Source organism: Helianthus annuus, chromosome 17, assembly GCF_002127325.2.
Source record: "Helianthus annuus cultivar XRQ/B chromosome 17, HanXRQr2.0-SUNRISE, whole genome shotgun sequence".
In the NCBI taxonomy this organism is placed as follows: Eukaryota; Viridiplantae; Streptophyta; class Magnoliopsida; order Asterales; family Asteraceae; genus Helianthus; species Helianthus annuus.
Window position 1 is genome coordinate 48,880,751 of NC_035449.2, and position 10,960 is coordinate 48,891,710.

The 10,960-nt window shown below is 30.8% G+C and overlaps 1 protein-coding gene across 1 annotated transcript; it reads right to left on the minus strand.

Moving 5' to 3' along the window:
• Positions 1 to 8,208: 8,208 nt before the first annotated feature.
• LOC110923142 (zinc finger CCCH domain-containing protein 6) lies at positions 8,209 to 10,960 on the minus strand. The gene is made up of 5 exons (XM_022167319.2): positions 10,710 to 10,960; positions 10,531 to 10,581; positions 9,154 to 9,270; positions 8,693 to 8,941; positions 8,209 to 8,542 (listed from the first exon to the last, which is right to left on the minus strand). The coding sequence occupies exons 1-5, from the start codon at positions 10,851 to 10,853 to the stop codon at positions 8,459 to 8,461; spliced, it is 645 nt and encodes a 214-aa protein (XP_022023011.1). The 5' UTR covers positions 10,854 to 10,960; the 3' UTR covers positions 8,209 to 8,458.

Below are 10,960 nucleotides of genomic sequence, written 5' to 3' on the forward strand. Positions count from 1 at the left end.
GGAAAGAAATTATTGATTTGTAGGTGTAGAAAGGAGGCAATTTGATATGATGAACAAGTTACACAAGCTGTGTTTATGGGACCTTTTCTGAGTTTCTTATTTGAATTTTTTAATTAGTTTTTGTTTTTTTTTTAATAATGAATTTCATTTTATAACATACTTGCCAAGTTATTTCTCAATTTGGTTTTAGGTACGCACGCTGAGAAAGAAGTACCCAACACTTAATATAGAGGTTAGTTATTTCACCTGCAACCTTTATTGTTGTATCTACATGCTTGAACATATTTATAATTGTACATCTTTTAGTTCGTGTGAGCACATCTATATTTTGTGAAAATATGTTTAATATCTTTTAGTTTGAGTCTCATCCAAATAAATTTGCAAGGTACACACAGAACAATTATCTGGGGCATTTACATTAAAATCTGTTTAATTTGGGATGCATGTAGATGGAGGGTTAGGGCCTTCAACAATTGACACAACGGCTACAAGTACAAACTGCATTGTTGCTGGCAGTTCCGTATTTAGAGCTCCAGAACTGGCTTAAGTTATATCCCTACTGAGAACAAGTGTGAACAAGGCCCAAAATTTTGTTGAAGCATACACAAGCAACAAACTTCTCAAATGATTAATTAGTGAGCAAAAGATTTACTATGCATGCACTCTCTTTAAAGCCTTAAATATTCAAGTTGCTACTCTAAGAGCAAGTTTTTTTTGGGTAGAATGCAGGTGAATATCTTCAGAGAATGTAGGTGAATATCTATCGCTCATATCCGCAGGCTGTTGTATGTTTTATGAATTTTATATTTATGTTATATATTATCAACTGTTTTATTTCATATGTACGATAAGATAAACAATAGAAAAAAGTTTTTCTGGTATCTTATTGTTGAGATACCATACACCTCTTTATCTAAATGGGTTAAGCAAATTGATAATAGATGAATGACCAAGCTCCCTTTTCAATAACAGGTATCTTTTGACCCGTTTGTTGTTAGCAAGTATGGGCATGAAAATACAATTTATTTCAAATCAAAACTTATTTCTATTGCTTAGCTCTGATTTTAGCCATCTTTTTTTCATTAATTTTCTTTGTAACATGGAAATAGGTTTCTAAGGGTACATCAGTGGACTTTTCTGTAAAGCAAGTGAGATTGGATATCAGTCCCAAAGGAGAGACCAAGAAAATAGTTCAAAACATTTTAGTCCCAAGGTAATTGTTTTACCAACATTCAAATTATTTACATACATAACAAGTGCTTGTAGTTGAAATGTTGAATAAAACCTAACTTCGCTTCAATATGTACAAATAGATGATATGTTTCAACATGAATGTGTTACTGACATGCCAATTTGTATGTCGTCATGCTCACACACACACATCTATTCCACAATATATATATATATATATATATATATATATTTGTTATTGTTTCTCTGTGTTTGTAGAATCTTAAATAAGTATGAAGACTATGACTTTGCTAGGACAGGTAGTATTGCTACAGGAACGGTTAGTAGTTTGAAATTGTAAATCTTCTAGAAAAGTAAATATATTTAATTAAATTCGTTAGGTTTTTGTTTGAATAACTTAGTGGCTTTTAAATTGGGTCACAATCTATTTGACAGTTTGGATGCAAAATAATCGAACAAGCTTTACTTCTTTTTGGTTAAATTTTAATATATGTCGTCATTTTTTATAAAAAAAAAACTGGATTTATCTTGGGGGTTTTAATGTCTGATTTTTCATAGTTGGGCACCAACTTTATCAAATACATTGTCTTTTCTTTGTTGGATTTCTTATATTTGAAATGATCTGGATTCTTGGGATTGATTATTGAATCCTATAAATGTTTCTAAGAAAGAGCGGATTTTTTTTTGGATTTTGATGTATAATAATAAGGGTATAATATGTTTGTGACTTGGGAACCAACTTAATTGTAACATGTATGGGAATTGCATCATTACGAATAGAGGTATATTACAATTTCACGTAAATGGTTTTTTCACATTTTCCATTCTCACAATCATACATTTAAAATAAATTTAAAATTAATTTTTTACGTTTGTTGTTTACGTAATTTAAATGGTCAACCCCGTATGTATTCACAGAGGATAACCTAGTATACAATAAAAAGATACATTACATAACATGGTAACCTTATAAGAACACACACACAAAAAAGCTAATTAAAAATGCCCCGACTACATTCAATCTATATATTGCGTTTAAAGACATACGTAGTAACTTTGTTCCAATATTTTAAAAACAAAAATAACTATGTTATTGACATTGTAGGTTACTTTAAAGACATACGTAGTAACTTTTGTTCCAATGTGATAGCTTCCGACTCGGAACTTATCACACATTTGATTATGCGTTACTCAAACACTCCACACCCTATGAGAACTATTGAATAAAATCCAAAGATGACCTCATAGATGTACAATTCATTGATTGAGTATTTTCTTCATTAAGTTTGATGGATTATATCTCTTAAATATTGGGGACAACCCTAAACTTCTCGCTCCCACTGGCGGGTTATTAGATTTTCCTTTGAGCGAGCCGTTGACTACTATTTGCAATAGAAATGAAAGTAAGAGAACAAACATTGTATGGAAAATATGAATCTATATCTGTGTACGGAAGGCTGGTGGCCACTCAATTGTTCGAGCGTGACAAACACGATGTATCTTCTTGTTAACAAGGAAATCAACATATACAAAAAGGAGTACACCTCCATCATTATATACATAATGGTTTAAAAATCAAAACAGCCATATGAAAGAGTGTTATATAAGACACTTATACATATGTTTAAATATAGAAATAGTTATAAGAAACCGCTATAATAAAAATGCTATAACAGAACTAAACTTATACTCGATAATGCTCATTCTATTTTTGGTTGTCGAGGAAGTAGTTTTCGTCATTTAACAAACATTTTCTTATGACACACCATGAAACACACACTATGTTTAGTTTACGGCCCGACCAAACTTGCAAAAACCAGTGCTTTGATACGACCACCCTTTTTCCTTATGACACACCATGAAACACACACTATGTTAGCTTCTTTAGGTATTATTCAAACTGTATAACGGTTATGGGCGTAGAACCACAATAAATAAAAGAACAAGAACATATAAATCGAAGTTTATAAGCAATATCATTGAGAGTTATACATGACCCCTTCATAGTTAGTTATAGTTACAAGCTCAGGGTGGTGAAACCTACATGTTTCATAACCACTCTTTCTAGTGCTCCTGGTTAAGGAGACAACATTAATTACGTTGATTTTTGTGGTTTCTTTATTTTTATTTTTTATATTTGACACACTATGGGACTTAAACCTTCAATCTCATAGATAAGACATATTTCTAAACACTTTGGAATTGCTAGAAGGCTAGGCTACTAACTTTTTGGTTTTATTAGTGTTTTTTTCTTTCAATCCGAATTTTATTAGTCAACGATATGACAATGTTTTATTTTCTAAAATTCGAATATATGTTGGATGTTTTATGTGGTCGTACCACTTAAAGATATTTAAATTAATTTGTACAGTTTTTAAAAATCAACTTTATTGAATCGATTCCATTTTATAGGTACATTCATTGTATACTCACTTTTATTAAATGCTTTTTAATCAAGGTAATTAAAGGGATATCTAAATCGGTGAGGAAAATGTGAACCCAATCCAACGTGTGTAATGAGCAAGTTGGTACCAACCAGTATGAAACAAGATTTTTCCTTTGATTTGCAAAACAAAATAGGTGTGATACGTAATTAAATTTATATTTATTATATCAACACAATTTTTTAAACTCAAGTTTCATATCAAAATCTGTATATTCCAGTTTCTTATAACCATTAGAAACTAGAGCAATAAAAAAATCTGAGCGACTCATAAAAAATAGCAATAAAAATCAATTGTGGCACTAATATATAGTTTACTCGTGTATTGCTATGGATACTACTTTCTAAGTCCCAATATTAATGACATTCTAAGTCCCAATATTCATAGACAATCTCTTTTTAATGATTAATATTTCAATATGAATACGTAATATATATGCAATCCCAATCAAAATTATTAGTACATATGTTTTTGAAAATATAAAATTGTTCGTTTATCTTTGGAAGAACTATAATATTCATCTCATAACTATATACTCGTAGAATGTAAATTTTAAGTTATAAAATATTATAACAACTTGTGATAAAAGATTTAATTGGGAAGTTATGTTTTTATAAAAGACATGCAACTTTTAATTTATTGATGCATTGTGTGTGATTTATATCGAGTGGTGCTTTATGAGCCTACGAGATAAAAATGATATAGTTAACAGAAATGATTTTTTATATACAAATAATAAAATGTTACGTAATGCATGAAAACTCAAAACAAAGATACATAAAACCTTTTTTTTAGAAAAAGACGACTATATTAGAAACCAACTCTGACTAGTAAGCAACTAGCCGGGCCAAAAATCAAACATTACAAAAGCAACAGTGGATTTTGTAGTCACTAGACCTATCTATTGCTAGTCTTATGCTTTCTATTACAAATCCACAAATAAAATACATTAAGAATGGAAACCAATAAGATACATAAAATCTTGATTATATATAGTATGATCATGTACATTTAAACAAAATTTGTGCGGCCTAATAACTTTATAACAACAATAATTAAGACTAAAAATGCTCCGTATTTTAATGACACACCTAATAACTTATGTTTGAATGTTCTTTCTTAGAATTTAGGATAGCTAGGTTACTATAGGCATTGACGAAACTTAAACATATTAATTGAGAGGGCAAACACATTTAAAAAATAACAATGGCAGAACTTAAACTTCTAATATGGATAAAAAAAAAGTATCCAAAAGCAATTATTTAGGAGATGAAGTCTAAGATGTCATGATCACGTTGGAACACATGCATTTCTTTCTGGTTCAAAAACATGTGCTTCAATTCCCTAATAACCTTTATCATCCATTAAGCTTACCATCTCATGTTCACTTTCAGCTTTACTTACCTAGTAGGGCTTATCTCAACCAAAATAAACATCTTAAATCGGAAACCTACACTAACTTGTAAAAATGCAAAACTTGTTTTGCTTCTATTCCTACACTTCTAAGAAAAAAATGTAAAACTTGTAGGGGTAATACCTAAACTTCAAAGGAAAAAAATAGAGGGGCCCAGGCCCCTCCCCGCCCAATACAAGTTCCACCCTATAAATTATTGTATAGCTGAGTATTATATATTCCGATTAGAAAGCCTATTGTCATCACCCATTTGAATAGCGCATTACTCGAATACTTGACACCCTATAAAAAAAAATACTAAAATACTAAAAAAATCTAAAAATGACATTGTAGATGCATATTTGTTTTATTCAATAGTTAGAGTAAGTTTTCATTAAGTTTGATGCATTATATTCCAAAATGTGGGGGACACAAACACAATGTATCGTCTTGGAACAAGGAAATCAACATATACAGAAATAAGTAAAACTCTGTCATCATATGCATTATCGTATAAACATTAACATATCCATATGAAATACAACCTCAACACTATTTCAACTCGGGCAACAGTCAATGAGAATAGATAGTTACTCATGATAAAATCTATTACAATAATATAAGACATAGTTATAAACCCGTTTAGGTATGGAAATTTCTATAAGAAACCACTAGAACAAAAGAACCACAATAGGACCGAAACTTATTTTTAACACTACTAATCCTATTATCGGCTGATGGGAAGTACGTCTCGTCATTTAAATACTATTTTAACGGATGATCAAATTTGCAGCCCCGTCCATACCTACAATATCCCGTGTTTTCATAGTAACGACAAACCTTTTTTTTCTTGTGACACACCATGAAACACACACTATGTTAGCTCTCGTAAGTATTTCATATTCAAACTGTAAAATAATTTTGATCATAGACACATCATAATAAATAAAGAAACAACAACATATAAATTAAAGTTTATAAATCATATAGGTATTTAAATACATACTGGTCTCAACAGCATGCCAATATCATTGAGTGTTACACATGACTCCTTTATAGTTATAGTTACACATCTTTGATTCCATCAATTACTAAGTTGTACATATCTATTTCGATACTCAACAACCTCACATCCAACACTTTAACCATTCAATTGATAAGGATAATAGAAAATAGGCTCAGGGTGATGAAACATACAGGCTAATCCACGACCATAGATTTCGGTACTCATATAATGATAGCAATCTGGCTTTCCCTGTTTAGGAAGATAACATGAATTGCATTTCCTTTTTTTACATCTAAGATAATTTAAAGAATTTAATACATCCATAAATCTAATAGTTGTATGTTTAAGTCTTAATACTTATGAGAGGGGGTGTATTTGTATTTTACAATATGAGTTCTTCCACTTTGAATGTTGTTAGGAAAACAGTTAGCGATATTACAAAATGGCGTATGAAGGATTAAGTTACCCAATGTTTGGGAAATTCGAAGGCATTGAAATGCAACGAGTAACTAACTAGAGGCACCGTTAGCAAGAGATCAAATTTGCAAGAGTTTCCAAATCTACAGTTTCCCCAGAGAGAACACTACAAAAAGTATCTATAATCGCTATACTTCAAAAATGATATGTATAAAAATATCTAATAAGGTGATAAAAAGTTGTTTGTATCATCTTTGTGTAATATGATGTTTGGCCTGCATAAAGTATAATCATTAGAGACCTATATTTGTTTGTGTATTAGGGGTTATAGTAATAGCAGTAGAATGAAAACATGTTTCACTTACTAATTACTATATGATAATTTAGTCAATAGATTAGCAATGTTAAATTTAGACAATTTTATGGTTATCCTATTAGTTACATTTACGCTATGTGCTTATTTTACCATCTAAAGATGCACAATTACTTAGTATAACAAAAAACTTGTCATGTCAATGTGTAACACTTAATGATGTTGTCCTACCGTTGAGACCAGTATGTATTCAAATACTTATATGATTCATAAAATTTGATTTATATATGTTTTTGTTTCTGTATTTAGTGTGTGTTTATGCCCACAATCATTATACAATTTGAATATGAAATACTTACAATAGCTAACATGGTGTGTGTTTGATGGTGTGACATAGGAAAAAAAGGTGTGTCCTTACTATGAAAACATTGAATGTTGTAAATATGGACATGGTTGCAAATTTACTCATCCAATGAAATAGTATTAAAATGACGAGAAGTACTTCCCATCAACCAATAATAGGATGAGTAGTGTTAAAAATAAGTTTTCGTTCTATTGTAGTTCTTTTGTTCTAGTGATTTCTTATTATAATTTCCATACTTAAATGGGCATATAATTATGTCATAAATTATTGTCATAGAGCTTACATAAGTAACTATTCCTGTTGTTCGTATATGCATCTAAAGACGCATTTAATAACTTTTGTTTGAATGTTTCTTCTTAAAATTTAGGGTAGTTATGTTATTTTATGTTATTGTAGGCAGTGGCGAAACTTAAACATATAAACTTGGAGAGCCAAAAACATTTAACATTAATAATGGCGGAACTTAAACTTCTAATATGTACAAAAAATATCCAAAAGCGGTTATTTAAGAGATGAGGTCTAATATGGCATGATCGTAGTGGAACACTTACATATCTTTCTAGTTCAAAAACATGTGCTTCAATTTCGTCACCACCTTAGTCATTCATTAAGCTTACCATCTAAAGTTCACTTTCAGCTTCACTTACCCAGTAGGGCTTATCCGAAACAAAATCAACCTCGTCAATCGGAAAGCTACACCAACTTGTAAAAATGCAAAACTTGTTTTGCTTCAATTCCTACACTTCTAAGCTAAAACACAAAACTTGTGCGGCTAATACCTAAACTTTAAAGAAAAAAATAGAGGGGTCATGCCCCTCCGCACCCTATACAAGTTTCGCTCTTGATTGTAGGATACTTTAAAATTTTTTTGAACAAACCCATTTGAATAGTGCATTAGTCGAATACTCCACACCCTTTTAAAAATACTAGAATATTAAAAAAATCTAAAAATGACAATATAGATACACATTTGCTTTATTTGATATTTAGAGTAAGTTTTCGTTTTGTTTGATGCATTATATTCCAAAATGTGGGGGACACAAACGCATTGTATCTTCTTGTAACAAGGAAATCAACATATACGGAAATAAGTACACCTCTATCATCATATGCATCATGTTTTAACATTAATACATCCATATGAAACACAACCTCAACACTATTTCAACTCGGGCAACATTCAACGAGAATAGATAGTTATAAACCCGTTTAGGTATGTAAATTGCTATAAGAAACCACTAGAACAAAAGAACTACAATAGGACCCAAACTTATTTTTAACACTACTCATCTTTATCGGTTGTTGGGAAATACTTCTTGTCATTTTAATACTATTTTAATGGATGGTCAAATTTGCAACCCCGTCCATATCTACAATATCCGGTGTTTTCATAGTAGCGGCACGCCTCTTTTTCCTGTGACAATCATGAAACACAAACTATTTTAACACTCATAAGTATTTCATATTCAAACTGTATAATGATTATCGAACACACAATAAACAAAGAAACAAGAACAACATACAAATTAAAGTTTATAAGCCATATAAGTATTCCAATACATACCGGTCTCAACGGCAGACCAATATCATTGAGTGTTACACATGGCTCCTTTATAGTTATAGTTACATGTCTTTGATTCCATCGATTACTAAGTTGTGCATATCTATTTTGATACCCAACGACCTCACATCCAACACTGTAACCATTCCCTTGATAAGGATAATAGAAAATAGGCTCGGGGTGATGAAACATACATGCTAATCCATGACCACAGATTCCGGTAGTCATATAATGATAGCAATCTGGCTTTCCCTGTTTAAGAAGAAAACATGAATTGCATTGCCTTTTTACATCTAAGATAATTAATAGAGTTTAATACATCCATAAAGCTAATAGTTGTATGTTTAGGTCTTAATCTTTATGAGAGGGGTGTATTTGATTTTTACAATTTGTGTTCTTCCACTTTGATTGTTGCTAGGAAAACAGTAAGTTACATTACAAAAAGATACGAAGGAAAAAGTTACCCAACGTTTGGGAAATCCAAAGGCATTGAAATGAAGCGAGTAACTAGCTAGAGGCACCATTAGCGAGTGATCAAATTTGCAAGAGTTTCCAAACCTACAGTAACCTCGGAGAAAAAACTGCAACAAGTATCTATAATCATTATACTTCTAAAATGATATATATAAAAATATCTAACAAGGTGATTAAAAAAGCTATTTGTATCATCTTTGTGTAATATGAATCTTCGTCTGCATAAAGTATAATCATTAGAGACCTATATTGTGTACATGGAGGACCTGGCCTTTTTTGGGGCTAAAACGAATTCCAAAAACAAGACACGTTTGAAGAAAATAAATTATTACTTTTCTTGCGACCGTAATAATAACTTATCAATATTACTAGATGGACAGGTTACTGAGTTGATAGCAAGATTAGTGAAATACCTTTGAAGACCCTGATTTGCCTCTCCCACTTTTAGAAAAAAGAAAAATATTCATAAGCTACATTTTAGAAAACATTAATTACCATATATAACTTTATTTTAAATGGGGAGCCATTTTTTTAATTTTTACCTCTAGCTTGGTTTGTTAACACCGTTGAGCCGCCCCTGATCGTGTATTAGGGTTATGGTAACAGTAGTAGAATGAAAACATGTTTCACATATTAATTACAGTATGATAATTACAGTACAATAGTTTAGTTGATAGATTAGCAAGTTTAAATTTACACAATTTTATGGTTATCCTATTTATTACATTTACGCTATGTGTTTGTCTTACCATCTAAAGATGCACAATTACTTATTATACCAACAAACTTGTCATGTTACCACTAAAATTGGGAGAAAGCTTACACATTTCAGTGTTAATTATTTTCGTTAATCTCTATAGAAAAGTAATTACAATAATCCCCTAAATTTTTAACAGTTTGCTACCATTTAGATATTTTATATGAACTATTATTTATAAATACTTTTTAAGCCATAAACCTCACAACACTGAATACTTTTTAAGCCATAAACATCAAAACAAAAATACACATTTACAGTTGTTGACCATAAATTACCACAAACCCACATAATGATATTCAGTCAACAAACCAAAAATTTATTAATTAAACAACTTAAATGCAATAAACTTTATTATTACAACCATTAATAATATCACAAACAAAATATAATTTTATTATATTTAATTCCCATACCTAAGAGAAAAGCACTTTTAAACCATGATTAGTATGAAAATAAAATAAAAATAACACATTCTTATTTTGAAATCCTAGATCTATCGTTGTCAATGAACCCTTTGTACCAATTTTAATTGTTTATACTATATATTGCTATACCAACTTTGATGTACATACTAAAAAATAATTTAAAATAATCCAATCAATTATACCTTGCATGGGACACGAGCATATCTTGCAGGCATATTTTCCCTGATTGCTTCCTGATCAGCATTCACATAAACACAAATAAACATATATCATAAGTAAATTCAAACCATGAAAACCTCAAATTAGTTGATGTAAACCATTATTATGAAACAAAACCGAAAACAAAAGATTACTAGTATACCGAATGATGCACGGGGATGGGATCCGGGTGGTTGAACATGCAATAATCACCAAAGCTACATGTCCCGAAATAAACAAAAAAAAAGCAATCAACTGCGGCCGATTGATGACTGGTTCTGAAACAGCGAGTTCTCGAATTTTCCATGGAGCGGGTTGGGTGATTGAACAGAGACCTTGCGGTGGTTGGATGACCGGATGTGGAGGTGGTGAAGATTAGAAGAAGAGGAAGTATGTGAAAAGCATGAGTTCTTC

Excerpts from the sequence above, each read along its gene's own strand:
- LOC110923142 (XM_022167319.2), bottom strand. The coding sequence starts at position 10,853 with ATGGAAAATTCGAGAACTCGCTGTTTCAGAACCAGTCATCAATCGGCC. Across the intron at positions 9,271-10,530 it reads ATGCTCGTGTCCCATGCAAG|TTTTTTCTCCGAGGTTACTG; the intron begins GTATAATTGATT and ends TACTTGTTGCAG. Across the intron at positions 8,942-9,153 it reads TTGGATTTCCCAAACGTTGG|GGAAAGCCAGATTGCTATCA; the intron begins GTAACTTTTTCC and ends CTTCTTAAACAG.